Genomic DNA, 18,335 nt, shown 5'->3' on the forward strand with positions numbered 1-18,335 from the left:
AAGTGTCTTCATAAGAAACTGCAACACATCACTGAATGTTCATCTGATGTAAGTGGACAGCCAACGCTTTTCCCCCTTCAGATCTCAATCTAATGACCAATCTAATCTAACTGTGTGTGTGTGTGTGTGTGTGTGTGTGTGTGTGTGTGTGTGTGTGTGTGTGGAGTTTTTTTTCAAATTCAGACACAATGCCAAACATTTGAGGAACCAAGTCAGTGTCTTCATGATTTTGTAAAAATGAATCACTCGTATCATCTTCAGAACATCAAAAATGAACATAAATCAGAACGTAAAAATCAAGTTTGTACTGGTGTTTCTGTTCCTTCATCTCTGACCCTTTCTCTCTCTGTATGTGCGGTTTAATATCATACAGCCCAGTCTCTCTCTCTCTCTCTGTCACACACACACCTCCCACCATCTCTCTCTCTCACCTTCAAAGTCCCACATACATATACACACATATAAATCGCGTGTGTAGTTTCCTCTCTAATCAATGCAGTCTGCTTGGAGTTGCAAAAACCAAAATGAATATAGATTTGCTGTCCTCTTGCACACTAAATTATGTAAAGCATTGTGTTTTAGTTTGTGTGTGTTTTGGCTGTTTGTGTGTGTGAAGAACGCAGCAGCAGCAGTGTGAAGAGAGCCCTGGATCTGACCGTGTGTCTATTAACACACCGGCTCATTATAAGACAAACTCAAACTGATGATGGCATGTGAACCTGTTCCAAACCCTGGAATATCTACATAGACAGCAACTCTATTTACACTTACTCACACACAGGCACACACACACACACACACACTCACATGCACGCACACGCACACACTGCTACGACCCTTGGCTCAACTTTCACTTCACTTACGCCTTCCACCCCTACTGGGGCATAGCCCGTCTACAAGGGATCTCCAGGAGTGTCTGTCCTGGGCTCTCCTCTCCAACTGGTTCCAGGTCATCTTCATGATCTTGAGTTCTGTGTCCAGTTCTCGGCGCCATGTGTTTCTTGTTCTGCCTCTTTTCCGCGTGCCCTGTGGGTTCGATGTTAGGGCTTGCCTGGTGATGTTATCTGTTGGCTTACGTAAAGTGTGCCCTATCCATCTCCAACGTCGTTTTTTAATTTCTTCTTCTGCAGGCTACATCTGGTTGGTTTTATTCCAGAGTTCGTTGTTGCTGATGGTCTCTGGCCAATGGATATTTAGTATCTTGCGTAGGCAGTTGTTAATGAAGACTTTCTGCTCCATATAGAAGAACTGCTTTTACACTGGAATCGAAGATCCTGACTTTGGTCTTGGTTGATAGCTCTTTAAATCTCCATCTGTTCCGCAGTTGTATAAATGCTGTTCGTGCTTTCCCTATCTATTGTTTGGCCGGTAGAAAGAGAAATGGCGAGAGTAGACATCTTTATCTGACGCCTGTCTTCAGGGAATGTCTCCGTGAGTTGCCTTCTATGTATCACTTTACAGCTTAGATTCTGATATGAGTTCCCAATAATGGTGGAGATTTTTTCAGGTATCCCATAATGATGTGTCTCTCTGTCCACGCTGTCGAATGCTTTCTCGGAGTCGAGGAAGTTGATGTACAGGGGTGAGTTCCACTCTAACGACTGATTGCAGTTTGGTCCGTGCAGGATCGATCTTTGCGAAAGCCAGCCTGTTGGTCTCTAAGTAGGGCGTCGATTGGATCTTTCATCCTATTGAATTCTTTCCCAGCACTGATAGCAGCGTGATCCCTCTGTAATTTGTGCAATTGCTAATGTCTCCTTTCTTCGGAATCTTGATAAGATATCCCCCTTTCCAGTCAGCTGGTGTTTGTTCCTCCTCCCAGATCTTCTTAAATAGTGGGTAGAGCATTCCCACTGTTGTTTCTATGTCCGACTTCAGCGCCTCAGCGGGGATGCTGTCTGGTCCTGCTGCTTTACCGTTCCTGAGCTGCTGGATGGCCGTCCTAATCTCTTCTCGTGTGGGTGGGCTGTCCTCTATAGGTAAGTATGTTTCGGCAGGTTCAATGTCTGGTGAGTTTTCCGGTGTTGGTCAATTCAAGAGTTCTTCGAAGTATTCTTTCCACCTGTTTCTCTGTTCTTGGTCTCCCATGATTGGTTTTCCTTCTTTGTCTTTGACCGGGCATTCGGGTCTACTGTACTTCCCTGCTAGCTTCTTGGTGGTGTTGTAAAGTCCTCTAACTGCTTGTTCTGCTTTGTTTGCCAGGTCGTCTACATATTGCTGCTTGTCCGCTCTAATGCTCTTCTTTGTTCTTTTATTTGCCTCTGTGTTCTCTGCTTGTGCCTTGGTTTTCTCTGCTCTTGTTCGACTGTTGTTGACGGCCTTCTTCTTGCTCTTCCTCTCCTGAATCTTACTCAGTGTGTCAACAGAGATCCATTCTTTATGGTGGTACTTCTTGGGACCAAGCACTTCCTGGCATGTTGATGTAACTGCTTCTTTAATTCCTTTCCACTTGCTCTCGAGGGGGCCTTCTTCCTCTTCTGGCAGCTCCTGTAATACTTGAAACTTGTTGCTGAGGGTTAACTTGAACTCTTGTAGCTTGATGGTAGCTTGAGTATGACATTGGCGTAATGGTCAAATGGTCTGCAATGAAATATGTTTCATGACTTCACATGTTATTTCTTGATTAAAATGGAAAGAAAAAATGGTCTGAATTGTTGAATCTCATTTAGTAGACAGTGTAGGTGCAACGCTACTCATAGTCAACAGAATGTCTAAGGGACCATCAAAATAAAGCTTACCATATTTGTTTTATCCTGGTCAAAGGACAAGTGTTGCTACAATACACTCATTTGGTTGTTTTTATATAAAAGTTTGGGGTCTGTAAGGTGTTTTAATGTTTCTGAAAGAGTTTCTTCTGCTCAGCAAGGCTGCATTTATTTGATCAAAAATACAGTAAACACAGTGAAATATTATTCCAATGTAAATCAGCTGTTTTCTATGTGAATATACAGTAAAGTGTAATTTATTCCTGTGATCAAAGCTGAATTTCCTGCATCATTACTCCAGTCTTCAGTGTCACATGATCCTTCAGAAATCACTCTAATATGAGGATTTGATGCTCAAGAAACATTTATGATTATTATCAATGTTGAAAATAGTTGTGCTGCTTCAGATTTTATGAATGTAAGGTTCAGAAGACCATAAGGTAACACTTTACTTGAAGGGGTGTGCATAAGACTGACATGACACATGTCATGAATATGAAGGAGGGTTTATGCATGTTTATGACAACTGTCATTAAGTGTCATTCGCTCAATTATGACATTTTCTATGCAATTATGACATTGTTTGAGATGTCTTTGTTATGACAACTTGACAAACCAATACATCATAACCTGTCATAAATGTGTCATAAACATGACATAGCAGATTAATTATCAAACTTAAGAAACTACTTAGCTTTATGGGTTAACATTTCATTAACTGTGTCATGAATATATTTCTGACCACTTTTTTTTCTCTCTCCAGTATTCCAGTATTAGTTATAAAACAATTGAACAGTATTAACACTTAATGACATTTTAATGATTAAAATTAAATTCGTATCACTGTAGTTGAGGTCAACATAAATATTCATGACACTGTTATAAGATAATTTGACAGAGTATTAACACTTAATGACATTTTAATGACAAATTAAATTTGTACCACTGGGAAAAAAAGTGATCACAAATATAATGTAATGTTAACCCATAAAGCCAAGTAGTTTCTTAAGTTTGATGATTAATCTGCTATGTCATGTTTATGACACATTTATGACAGGTTATGATGTATTGGTTTGTCAAGTTGGCATAACAAAGACATCTCAAACAATGTCATAATTGCATAGAAAATGTCATAATTGAGCGAATGACACTTAATGACAGTTGTCATAAACATGCATAAACCCTCCTTCATATTCATGATATGTGTCATGCATGATTATGAAGGTGTCATGTCAGTCTTATGCACACACCTTCAAGTAAAGTGTTACCGAACAGGATTGAATTGAAATCTTTTGTAATATTATAAATGTCTCTATTGACACTTTTGATCAATTTTATGTGTACTCGCAGAATAATAGTATTATTTCTTTCAAAAGAAAAAAAATGGTACCGATCCCAAACTTTTGACTGGAACTGGAATTATTGGAACGGAGCTGCTATCCAGCAAATCCACACACAATGATGTAAATGAAAGGACAGGAATTGAGTTCCTGTGCACAGGTGTAAAGATGAGAAGACGCATGTTGGCACAGAGTATCTGAAGTGATGGCGTCTCGCTCTGGCAGTGTGTTTTGGGGATTGGAACAGTTCAGGTTGGCACAAAATGGGATCATTTCACTGACACAAAAGAGCAGATTTCAACCGACTTAACCTGTTATTTTCATTGTAAGATCTTGATTCTTATCCATATTTTATCCTCCCCAGTAACTGATACAGGATGATGTGTAGAAAGACCTGAGAACACTAAACTGTGTGCAAAGTTGTGGCATGCAAATTGTGTTCAGTGCTACATTTCTGACCGTGTTTGTGTTCTTGTGTACTGATTTGCATTAATCATAACAATGTAGTTTATTGTTAGTGAATTCACCTTTCTATGTCTGTTTTCTCTTGTCTGTCACTCAGGAGGAACTCAAGTCATTCCAGAGGGCAAAGTGTCTGAACAACGGAGGATACGAACTGCAGAAGTGAGTTGATGCTGTGAAACTCCCAGGGCTGGGATTCACGTGCTGGAAATGTATCAGATAAAAAAAAAAAAAAGGCACAAGTACTAAATCAATTTTAAAAAGTCCAAAATAACTCAAAACAACCCAGTGAATAAATCCTCAACAGTATGTAAAAGACAAAACTAATGATTAGGATGACAGACCAAATACCATGAAACAAGAAGGAAAATTGAAGAAGGAATCTATATCATTATATAATACAGACCCTTTCCAAAAAATTAGAATATCATGGAAAAGTTTATTTATTTCCATAATTCCATTCAAAACGTTAAACTTCCATAGATTATAGATTCAGGGCCCATAACTTAAACGATTTCAAGTATTTAGTTGTTTATTTGTACATAATTTGGGCTTCCAGCTCATAAAACCAACGAAAACAGGATTTCAGAAAATTAGAATATTACATGAAATCACACAGTAATTACACAGTGATACCATGGTCATTGAACCAGGTTTTGGTTCTTTTGGCAGAAGTTGGTTTTGGTTCTTTTGGTTTTGAAGTGCTCTGGAAATGTCCTGGTAGACGGCTGCGTTGACTCTGGATTTAATAAAGCACAGTGGACCAAAGTCCTCTTTTCTGATGAGAGCAAATTTTGCATCTCATTTGGAAACCAAGGTCCCAGAGTCTGGAGGAAGAATGGAGAGGCACACAATCCAAGATGCTTGAAGTCCAGTGTGAAGTTTCCACAGTCTGTGTTGGTTTGGGGAGCCATGTCATCGGCTGGTGTTGGTCCACTGTGCTGTCCACTCAACGCAGCCGTCTACCAGGACATTTCCAGAGCACTTCATGCTTCCTTCAGCAGACAAGCTTTATGGAGATGCTGACTTCATTCTCCAGCAGGATTTGCACCTGTCCACACTGCCAAAAGAACCAACACCTGCTTCAATGACCATGGTATCACTGTGTAATTACTGTGTGATTTCATGAAATATTCAAATTTTTTGAAATCCTGTTTTCGTGGGTTTTATGAGCTGGAAGCCCAAATTATGTACAAATAAACAACTAAATACTTGAAATCGTTTAAGTTGTGGGCCCTGAATCTATAATCTATGGAAGTTTAACGGTTTGAATGGAATTATGGAAATAAATAAACTTTTCCATGATATTCAAATTTTTTGGAAAGGGTCTGTATATATATTCAGTATTAATGTAAGAGCTCTCTCTTGTGTGCAGGGGTGGCTGTAGGCTCAAACGTTACAGAACAGATTTTATTCTCTGTCATTGCAGTAAAAAAGAGCCATTTCATTTATCTCAAAGAGAAATGTATCACAAACCAGCTTTCTAACAGTTTATCCCAGTAGTTTAATCCCGATAGGCGGGATGAAAAGCACGCTTATGTCACGTATGGGTTGTATATAAACACATGATGAAGAAGAAATCACAAATCAAGTCTTTACTAGATAATCCATACGACAAACACAGAGGAAGGCAGGAACATAGCACAACACGTATACACTGACGATATCGGACAAAGGACTGAAAGACACAGGGAGTATATACTAGAACTAATGAGATAAGTGATAAACGGCACAGGTGAATGACATTGCTAATTAGACAGACTGAGGAAAACTAGGTCACAGGGACTGAACCAAAACACACAAGACAGAGCATACATGTAACAGCTAATGCTAATTAGATGCTGATTAATTCCTGGTGGCAACAACTACTACCAAAGGTTGTCGAATCGCTTTAGTAGGAGCTAGAGGCTCAGACCAGTAGAGCGCTCAGTACAAGCTGCAACACTATTTAAAGGCAACACTATTTGTTATTCTGGTTGAAACTCTCTTCACACTCTGATAGCAATCAATAATAGAAGTGGTCTAAATATGTAAAACATTTCTTTTACATATATCTTCTGTGAAAGTCTCAGGACTAAAACATGTTTGTCGAAATGATTGGACGATCATTTTTTGGTCCTGATCCGATGTCCTACCTGCCTGTCAACACATGTATTTCCATACCTCCACACACACACCTTACTCAGCTTACAGATGTGTGTGCTACGACATACACCATAAGCACATCTCTAAAGACAAATTCACGCTCAGAGTGAAACTATTCAGTATAATGACATAAATGAACTTCCTCAACATTACAGCATTGCTGATGAATTTTGATATATGTTTCGTGCCTAAAAGAAACGAGGTGCTTCTCAATACTCAAATCGATGTTTCGTCGCTCCTCCGTCCTCCCTAAACACGACAACAGATTTTTTTTAAAGTAGGGTATAAAGGGGCTAAAGGCGCCTTTGATTTTATTTTCCTCTAAATCACTAGATGGCACTACATTTTACCACAACACTTTCCAAAACATCCGCTTTTCACGATGCATGTGGAAATTTGTCTGATCCGTGACGTGATCGCGAGAGCTGAGCTAATCTGATTCTGCACTAATTTGATCTAATATTTGATGTTTTTAAAATGTTGTAGATTTAAGTAGCAAATGAGAATCGCTAAAACTCTTGTTAATGATTTTCAGTTTTGTTCAAGGTAATTAAAGCAACAGTTTTTCAATAACGGAAGAATATAAAGGACAGTATTGGGGTAAAAGGCACAATAATTAACATGATAATAAATACCTGACTGACTTTTCCATTTGTTGACATGACATGGGCTGCGTTTCCCGAAATCTTCTTAACGCTATGTCGTTCTTAAGTTATACCTTAAGCTGTACCTTATCGTTAATACGTGTTTCCAGAAACGTTCTTCCTTATGCATCGCTTTCTGCCAGGACTTTTACGGGCTTTTCCCAAATCACGGAAGTGACGTCGACGTCCGGGTTAGCGGTAGCATTAGCCGTCAGGCAAGTGTTATTTAAATAAACTCCTGATGTACTTACAAACTTTCCAATGCCTCGTTTTATGAGTACAGAACGTGCCATTCTGGGCATTATTAGTGCGGTAATTTACCAGATACAGCCTTGGATCCATTAGCGCTGCACTAAGCCATCCGGCTGATTTCTCTAAACAAGCTCTAACTTTAAAGGGATACTTCACCTCTGGAAAGATGAATGTGTATTTAAAATGGGTCATTTATGTAGAAGAAATGTGAAATTATTTTTGAATTTGGAGCTTTCTAGACTGAGAAAAGCCAGAAAATGTATTTTTGGCTTATGTGGATGAAAGACAACTACTCCCAGAATGCACTTGATACGCTGCCCTAGGAGGCCACTCCCAAGCCACGCCTACCGGTAAGAGAGCGCAGTTGAAAACAACAAGGTTAGGCTACGAGTGAGTCTCCGTGACGAGTCTGCCCGGGATTTCGAGATCGCCTAAAATGTCTGGGATTCGGCTTTTGCGTTCTACAGTCGCCATTCATCATGTTTACTGTGGTGAGCAGGACGAGGCTGACGGCCGTGGGAGAACGTCATCATGTTTACTGTGGCGAGCAGGACGAGGCTGACGGCCGCAGGAGAACGACGCGAGGCCGGTGGAGTGATTACTGATGAGCGCGCCTGTGAGATGCACCGGTCTCATGGGCTATCTCTCACGGAGGAGCGGGAATTTTCTTAGCAATGTTAAAACGCACATCAACCGATCACTTGTTTAGCGTTCATGTAAACACTACATTCAGATTCACCAGTCGGAATGAATTCAGTCTGATTGAAACAAAAGGTGTGCATGTAAACAATGAATGGCGACAGCAGAAAGCAAAAGCCAAATCCCGGACATTTTGGACGATCTCGACGGCCGGACATGTCCAGGAAAAAGAGGATGGTAACCCCTAACGTTATTACTCAGCTTTCTCCTACTACTCAGCTTTCTCCACAGAACAAGAGCCTGCTAGCTTAGCTACCAAAGAAAGACGGCTGACACTGTTTGTACATTCTGTGAGTGAGATCCCTCTATGGGCGGGTTGAAAACATGCGGAACAGCTCCTCCTACTGGCTGTAGTCTTGAACCCCTGGACAAAAAATCCTCCGATGACTGAAAATGACGATTTTTGCGTCATCGGAGGATATTTCCAGACAAAATCTCCAAATACATAAATCTCTCGTCTCAGGGGGATATGAGGGTGGAAAGCATGGTAATTCGAAAATACTACAGGTTTTCTACTAATACAAAGCTTAATGCTAAATCCTGAAGTATCCCTTTAATAATGTTCAACCAAGGGAAAAAAGGCTTCTGGGGGGTGTTTGGCTCGAGGTCATGGTGCAAAGGACCCTGGGTTGATTTTACTCCGAGCCATCCCTTTAAGTTATACCTTTAGAGTCTTAGTAGCGCGCCAAGAGAAACTTTATTATGGGGAAATCCAGCCTTGGTCAGATTCAGATGGTAAATTTCATATATTAAGTTGGGTGTCCATCTTAGAGATGATCACCATATTTATAATGAAACCAACAGATTTAAAATTATGATATTAATCATATCAGTCAATAAAATATAATTTATTGTTACTACTGTAAATCTAAATTAAATTATAATGGGATCTCCTTCAATACTTTCAGAATCTTTACTTTTTAAAATAATTTTGTTTCTGTATTTTTTAAATATATTTTTTATTAACATATTTTAATGACAGTATATTTACTGAACAAAAATGAATTATTTTATTTATCAAAATAAACAGAAAATAGTCCAAACTTTGCTAAAGTGATTGTATTGGTCAAATATTAACTTTATTAAAACCATATTATTTTAGCTGAAGTATTTGTATCAATTCTGTGGGGTGAAAGACCTCGCCACCTCATATGATATTTATGTTCAAATGTTCAGTACAAACTTTTTTTTTTTCCTGCAATCATACACTCTTAAGTGTATCACTCCATACATTTTCTCTTAAGGTGTGTCTTTAGCCCCGTTATACCCTACAGTAAAGTACCAGCCTGTGTGTGTCGAAATATGCTTATGGTGTGTGTGTGTGTGTGTGTGTGTGTGTGTGTGTGTGTGTGTGTGTGTGTGTGTGTGTGTGTGTGTGTGTGTTCCAGCCACCAGATGGCGACAGACGTGGAGAATAACATCACAGTGAACACACATCCACTGGAGACCACAGTGCTGATGTGAGTCAATATCACCATAACTTCCTGATTATACTGATTATCACGGTCATTCATCTGCAGTTTGAGATATAGCTAATTATCAGTTTCACATTGCCATCTGTATTTATATATATTCCATTGTCATAAGCAATAATGTATATGGCATTGTTATCTGTGATTATTGCTATCACTTTGCTATCAGTAATTATTGGTTTTCCTTTGTTAACAGTAATTGCTTTTTAATCAGTTATAGTGAGAAAGTCATTCTCTGTATGTTTCTGTATTATATTGTTATCTGTGATTATGGGTGTGTTATTATGCGTTCCTCATGTAAATAACTGGCGTTATCCATCAGAATGCAGCATGACTGGCGGGAGTTCCTGCAGACTCAGGATATCCTGGAGAAGAGAAGCCCCTCCCCTTCCTCTCTGATGAGCTCGTCCCTCAGCATGGCCACCCTATCAGACGGCAGCACCCCCGTAAGCCCCGCCCCTTCCTCTCTGATGAGCTCCTCCCTCAGCATGGCCACCCTATCAGACGGCAGCACCCCCGTAAGCCCGGCCCTCTCTTCTCCTCTAAAGCCTTATGTGTAGATCATGGATGCCCAGTCCTGTTTCTGAGATCCAGCCCTGATTAAAGCAGATAATGAAGATCTCCGGGAACTCTTGCTCATCACAGGCAGGTGTTTGTGTGGATCCCGGCAGGACGGTAGATCTCCAGGACTGGGATCCGTTGGGTGGTGCAGGAGTTTGAGGTGTTGTGTGTCCGTTTAGTTCAGATCGGTGTGTTTAGTGGTGGGCAGATCGAGGCTTCGTGGAGCACTGAAACAGTTGAAGCAAATGTGCCGTATTGTGTCGAGGCTTTAGCCCTATTCCGATGGGATTAACTATACAAGGGTAGATGGAGTTATGTAATTTTACCACAGGACCTCTGTAATATTAATGGCCAATTCGCACGGGATAAAAAATTTCAGTAAAACCAGCAGAAGTGGGAGAGTAACTCGATTATTTAACCTATAACCTATATTTATATATATAAACCAGTTAGGTCCGGTCGAACGATTTATTAATTAATTCAGATTGGATTATGTTGGTAATAGGCACTAACGCTAAAAGAAGTGTCGTGCCTCTGACAAGTGCTGTCGATCTTCTTTCTGATCTGAGTGGTGTGTGAAACACTTGAGTTTTGCCACAGACTCGTCCCAGCGTCTAGAACACAACAACTGAAAGCTTCTTCAAGCGTCTCCATACTTGAAAAAAAACCACGGTAAACCACTTTAAACAGGAGATGACGGAATATTTACATACATATTTACAGCGGGTCAATTCGCACGGGATTAGTATCACCTGAGGTCATTTTTCAGGACCTTTTTCCTGAAGGTAGAAGTCGCTGTAATCTTTACTGACATTGACCGTGATGATCACTGAGATGCACATTCAGACGGGACTAAAATCACTGAGAAGCTCTGGTAATAATTACTCTACCCCACCTCTCCATGTTAAACTAGTCGCGTCCGAATAGGGCTTTAGAAACAATCCGACACCCGTCTCCACGGTGACCCCTAGTGGCCAGAACAGTGTAAATGCAACAAAAACCAGGGCCAAACATGCATAAAAACACCATTTACAAATCTATTGCACATTTTAAGATTATCAAGTGTTCATGTTCTTTCCTAATTAAAAAGTCTACAAATGTATAAAGAGATCAGGTAAAACCCACAGACACTTGTTCATTGGTTCTCCGTGACTCGTCATGATTCGTGGGTTGACTGAGATCACCAGCGGTGAACCATTGAAATTTAGAAGTGCTTCCAAACAGTTATGACGTAATGAAGCCCCGTTTACTGAAATCACATGACTCTGGCAGTTTGAAACAAACGATTCGTAAAGGTTTCGAAGCTTCATGAAGCAGTGTTTTGAAATTGCCATAGCTTGGTGTGTTCGTCTGCTTTGGTCTGAAGTTTGTGAAGAGTGCTGACGTTTCTTATTGAATTTAGACATTCGTTGCATGTTGTGGCTTTCTGAATCCTGATGAAATTCTACAAGCCTGAAACAAAATGCTCTGTGTACCTGTGGAGTGTCAAATGCCTTTGATAATGCGTTTTTTTTACATTTCCCTGGTAGTATCTGGTATTATTTGGAGTACTATGTAAATACCATAGTAAAGGAGTATGGAACAGTTGTTCTCGCGTGCTGAAGATTCATTACTGGTTTATTGTCCGATGAAAACTTTTGGAATCTGATATTCTGATTATCTCATACATGACCACTAGATGGATCTGTTGCTCAGGCATTATTGTACAGTGCAGCATAACACACACACACACACACACACACACATTCACTCTTTTCCCCCCAGGTTATTTGTTTAGTGCTCTTTTTACTAAATAAATGTGAGTCACCGAGTGAACAGTTGAAGACGGCAGCGACTCCAAACCTTCAGATGCTTTCATATATATCACATACAGCACAAATGGAAAATGGATAGCCCTAGGCACATGAACACACACACGTTTACATGCCAGTGACGTCTGTTGAGTGATCAGAAACCTGGGCGGCATCCCCATTTGCCTACTTATACTGTGACCTAAATGTATATGCTCTTTTTGTGAAGAAAAAGCCTGGAAGAATTAACAGTGTGGATTCATGACGATTATCTTAAACTTAACGAATCTACAACCGAACTTCTATGTGTTGGTATGCCGACAGCTTTGCATAAATGCAATAATTCGTTTCACGGATTCTGACTGAGTGTCTCCATCATCAGTAGTGCGCAATGAGTTATTTTTCATTCGCGATTGTCATTCAATGCCCATGTTAATAAGGTCTCGAAATCTGTTTAGACTACGATCAGACTATGACCTTCTCTATCGCTGCCGGATGTGGAAAGGCCTTTATCTATGCCTTTGTGACGTCGAGGCTAGATTATTGTAATGCACTTTATATACGGCTCTTCATGGGAGAGCTCCGCCATGCCTTTGTAATGTAGTTTCTCCTTGCACTCCAGCTGGCTCTCTCCGCTCTTCTGTCTCCTCTTCACCAGCCTACTTTAAAACTGAGCTCTTTTTCTGTTTCAGCTCCACCATTGTGGAACAAACTTCCCTTGGCTATTAGAAACTGGACTGTTTTAAGAAGCCTTTAAAGACCCATCGTTTTAAAGATGCTTACTGTTACTCACTATTTCTGTTTTGTTTTTATTGTATTTTGTCGTCTTTATTCTCTGCGAAGCGCTTTGGGTCTGTATGTAAATGTAAATAAAATGCATCATCCTCATCATCATGAACTGTTGAATGTGTAGCAGAAGAGTAGGAAAGCTTCGGGCTAGAGCGCCATCACGTCATTATTGCACTTTGTTGCACAGTTACTTGCATTCTGTCACAGTTACCGTCCTCATTTACACACTCCACATTTGAATACATTTACACTACTCAAAGTAGTGAGTATTGTTAAACTGTGTGTCTTGATCATGTCATATAGATGTGAATCTTTGATTTGATCTGATGTAAAGCTGTATTGACTCCACTAGAGGTCAGTATGGGGCTGGAACTGTAATCTTCATCATCTTCCTCACTGCAGGAGTCTATGGGTGCTTTAAAGATGTATTTCTGAATGTTGTTAATTTGCTCTATAGCACTCTAATGTGTTTTTGAAAGAAACAACCTCTTGTTTAACTTTTGGTTGAGGGTAAAACACATAAAATAATCTAAATATCTCCCTGTTGGTACAGCAGCGCTGTAAATCTTTTAATTTAATGCCAGTCTCCTGAAACGTTTAGAGGCGGTGGACTGCGTCAGAATAAGGCCTGGTGTGTGTCTGCGGCAGTGATATCTGTGTGTGGCCCCGGGGCCCTTGACGACGAGCCCGCCGTGATGTGTATCGATCTGATCTCGCTCTCATCGCTCACTGCTGTGTGCTTGGGGATGTGGCTGATATTAGGTTGATTGATATGATTATGATCGGGGCTCTATTCATTAGAGCCGTGAGCGTGATTTGTCTGTTCAGAGCCGCTGGGAATAATACAACGATTACAGATTCATCACGCGTCCTTCACCGCAGAGGAAGACGGGGAGAGACGGATGTCCTCAGGACGGAAAGTCGAGCTGATCCGAGATCGTGATCATTAATTATCTGAAAGCGTTTAAGATGCAGCGTGTTCATTTGTCATAATTACATCATTTCAACTCAACAAAGCATTTCGATAAATGGGTGTGGTCTCAGCAGCAAACTGAAATTTGATGGAACAAATAGATGGATTGTGAAGGAGTAGTTAATCTGAAAATGAGCACAAACAGATGTGGTCAGCATCAGGGCCATAGCTTGTAAATTCTCGGGCCTCTGACAAAGCATCCACTCATATCATATGTGGTAGGCTACACGATTTCTAGACTTGCATCGCGTCTCTTGTTGCCCTTCGACTGAAAATTGCAACCAAAAGCCGCACAATGTGGCATCGTATCAGTGTCTCATTTCCAGAGTTGTTGCGGTAAAAATAGCAAGAGGAGCGCCCAGTAGCTCACCGAGGGCAACCATTTGACGTCATCGACCCAGAATGCACTGCGCACCTAAAATGGCGCCTCCCTATTATCCAAAATATGTATAAAATTATGTGGATTTTTTAAATAACATAAATCTCTCATGGGTTTTCTTCGACATATTTTAGTAAGAGACATCATTTACGTTGTATTTAGCCATACAAGTCTTAAAACCCGAGGTTCTCTTTAAATCATTTTTTGATAGACTGATTAATAGACTGATCTCCTGGCGTACCTCTCCTTTTCATGACGTTACTGGTACCCAGATTTCCCCCCCAACATTTTCAGTCAGTCTCACTTCCACCGTAACTTTCCTTCTTCAACTGTTCTCGGAGCGGCCTTAACTCTGATGGGTTCTGTTCACTAGCTGGGGTGGGATTTCTGATTTCATTGGGTCCCTCTGCTGTAATTAAACCATTTGTATGGAGGGGAGAGAGATAATTACTTGTTAAACTTCTTTTACTAAATTAAATGTTTTTGTGGTTTTCATTTTACTCACAAGCTGACACTGTAATATATACTATAATGATTGATAAAAAGTGGGTGTCGAGTTTCCCAGCCTGGCATTAGAGTCTAGAATTGAATGTTAGAATAGAGACAGTCTTGTTAGTTAAGTTTCACATGATTTCTTATAGAGATGAGAACAGAAACTTACAGAACCTTTAGTTTATATTAGCAACATAATGGGTAGGGGGCGCTATTAAACAACCTCACCATTTCAATTTATTATAAGAAGGAGATCTCAAAATGCTTTGAGGTGTGCTTCACAGATATCCAAATTAATGAATATTATTAAGACATGATTAACATAACTAAAGAATAATCTTTTATTCCAGGCTTTTTGTAATCAATTCACTAAAGAAATGGAAATATTTAGGGAAATATACGCTATAAATATCTGTGTAACATACTACAGGTGCTGGTCATAAAATTAGAATATCATCAAAAAGTTGATTTATTTCAGTAATTCCGTTAAAAAAGTGAAACTTGTATATTATATAGACTCATTACATGCAAAGTGAGATATCTCAAGCCTTTATTTGTTATAATTTTGATGATTATGGCTTACAGCTTATGAAAACCACAAAATCAAAATCTCAGAAAATTAGAATATTACATGAAATCACACAGTAATTACACAGTAATCCCATGGTCATTGAACCAGGTTTTGGTTATTTTGGCAGTGTGAGCAGGTGAAAATCCTGCTGGAAAATGAAGTCAGCATCTCCATAAAGCTTGTCTGCTGAAGGAAGCATGAAGTGCTCTGGAAATGTCCTGGTAGACGGCTGCGTTGAGTGGACAGCACAGTGGACCAACACCAGCCGATGACATGGCTCCCCAAACCAACACAGACTGTGGAAACTTCACACTGGACTTCAAGCATCTTGGATTGTGTGCCTCTCCATTCTTCCTCCAGACTCTGGGACCTTGGTTTCCAAATGAGATGCAAAATTTGCTCTCATCAGAAAAGAGGACTTTGGTCCACTGTGCTTTATTAAATCCAGAGTCAACGCAGGCGTCGACCAGGACATTTCCAGAGCACTTCATGCTGACTTCATTTTCCAGCAGGATTTGCACCGGCCCACACTGCCAAAACAACCAAAACCTGGTTCAATGACCATGGTATCACTGTGTAATTACTGTGTGATTTCATGTAATATTCTAATTTTCTGAGATTTTGATTTTGTGGTTTTCACAAGCTGTAAGCCATAATCATCAAAATTATAACAAATAAAGGCTTGAGATATCTCACTTTGCATGTAATGAGTCTATATAATATACAAGTTTCACTTTTTTAACGGAATTACTGAAATAAATCAACTTTTTGATGATATTCTAATTTTATGACCAGCACCTGTATATGTAATTGTGTTCTCATTTAAAGGGGGGGTGAAATGCTCATTTTCACTCAATCTCCTGTTAATCTTGAGTACCTATAGTAGTATTGCATCCTTCATATCTCCAAAAAGTCTTTAGTTTTATTATATTTATAAAAGAAAGATAGGCTGTACCGAGTCTTTCCGGAAAAAAACGAGCAGCTGGGGGCGGGCCGTGTGGGCGAAGCTAAAGATGTGCTAACGCGCCAAGCTAGTGACAACACACAGACATTTGTTCAACAGTTTTACTTACCGCCCGGTTCCAATGCACGACCGCGAACCTTTATCATTGTGACTGCTCGATCCTTAAGCATTAGACGATCTGCAAATCCGTCGATCTGGGCTTTGTTTATAAAACAATCATCGTCGAAATGCAGGGAACAAACAGTCTTTACACAACTCCCTTGATGCTCTGAAAAAACAAACTCCATCCACTGCTCCCTTAACGCTGGGTTCTTTGGGAATCTGTGCAGGATTGTCTTGCCCTGGCAACCAAAAACCCACTTCTTTGGTGACATTGACTTTCCTAAAGCCGAGCAGAGCGCTTTGATGAGGTACTGCTTTTGCTCTCTCGCTCTGGTCTACGAGTGCGTGCGCGCCCGCGCTATTCATGGAGAAGTGCCCTTAGGACCCATATAAGGAAATTCCGCCCCAGCTGACGTCACGAAGACCCATACTCGAAAAAAACTTTCCAAAACTTGTGACAAACCGGAAGGACAATTTTTGGCACAGAAATACTCCTTCAAACGTACAATTTAATTTTTGAAACTTTGTCCATGTTTAGCATGGGAATCCAACTCTTTAACAGTGTAAAAAACTCAGTATGCATGAAATAGCATCCCCCCCCCCCCCTTAACAACAATAAAAACATAATGTTCTTAAAAAAAAAAAAAAAAAAAGGTCCAGCTACGATGAGGGATATAAATGGCATTGACACATTTATTGCAAACACGTGAACACAAACATGTTTACACGATAGTGGCGTCTGTTGAGTGATCAAAAACTTGGCGGCGTCCCAATTTGCCTACTTATACTATGACCTAAATGTATATGCTCTTTATGTGAAGAAAAAGCATGTTAAGAAAAGCTACCTGTCTGGAAGAAATAACGGTGTGGATGCATGTCAAATTGTTTTGCTTTTATTGCATGCTTAACTGTTGGTACCATGCGTTTTTCATTGTACTCCTCACCCTTGCGACGCCATACAGTTTGGAACCCATCAGAGCAAAACAACAAAACAAATCTTTGTCTCATTACTCCAAACAGTCCCAACAGTCTCCCCTTTGTCAACATGCTCCCTGGCAAATTCTAGACAGCCTTTTTGTGCATGGGCTTCAGCACTGGCTTCCTCCGTGGACGACAGCATCCATGCCACTCCTCTGCAGTGAACGGCATATGGTGTCACGGGAAACGATCACCCCAGTTTGACTTTTTAATGATTTAGCCAACTGTGCTGACGATTTTCTAACACTTCTCTCATTTTTGCACCATGATCTTAAATGATTTTGTTAGAATAGTTCCAATTTTGCCTTTGGTACTGACTGATCTAATTTAAAACCAATTAACCAGATTTGCACAAGTGTATTTCATTGTATAGGATCCCCTAAAAAGTGTTTATTTAGAATGTTTTTCTGAGAAATCTGTTGGGGTGTACTCATTTATGCTGAGCACTGTATGTCTGGCAACCCTATGCGAACATAGAAGGAGCATACACTTCTATCTCTGTATATGATGTTTTATTAACAAAATTCGGGAGGAGCACGTTCAAATGATCTATCTAATCAGCACGAAAGGAGGCCTATAAATATGTAGCCGACTCACCTATGTTCCTAGACAGTTTTTCTGCATTTGGCCCTACCCAATTGCGATTATGTCCGAGTTAGAATTATTCCTGTGAGTCTGTTTTATCCACGTCTCCTTACAGTCAGTCGTTCCCTCTCCTAGATTCTCAGACTCTGCTGTCCTCCTAACCCTCTCCCTTATTCGTGGCCGTCAGCTCCAGCTGCCGACTCTAACGCGAGGATGCCTCCGCTAGCGTCTCAATCACAAATGCCATATATTTCCCTTCCCAGTTTCTCAGCCCTGCCCCCCCCCCAACACTGTTTTACAGGCAAAATAATAATTTTCTCTGTTTACAGCAACGCCGATGCCGTACCTCTGAACGCTGTCACCTTGGAACCGCCCCCAGTGTCCAGTAACATCGGGGCTCAAATCCTCTCAGGTGCTTTGATCGATTTGTCA

At 40.3% G+C, this 18,335-nt stretch overlaps 1 protein-coding gene across 1 annotated transcript in view; it reads left to right on the top strand.

Moving 5' to 3' along the window:
• The window catches only part of schip1 (schwannomin interacting protein 1), a 245,212-nt gene that overhangs the window by 82,264 nt on the left and 144,613 nt on the right, over positions 1-18,335 (top strand). The window contains exons 3-5 of the mRNA XM_079885695.1: positions 4,608-4,669; positions 9,636-9,707; positions 10,042-10,237. Coding sequence (XP_079741821.1) covers positions 4,608-4,669; positions 9,636-9,707; positions 10,042-10,237 — 330 coding nt within the window. The remainder of the gene's footprint in view (positions 1-4,607; positions 4,670-9,635; positions 9,708-10,041; positions 10,238-18,335) is intronic.

Source organism: Squalius cephalus, assembly GCF_949319135.1.
Source record: "Squalius cephalus genome assembly, chromosome: 11".
Taxonomy (NCBI): domain Eukaryota; kingdom Metazoa; phylum Chordata; class Actinopteri; order Cypriniformes; family Leuciscidae; genus Squalius; species Squalius cephalus.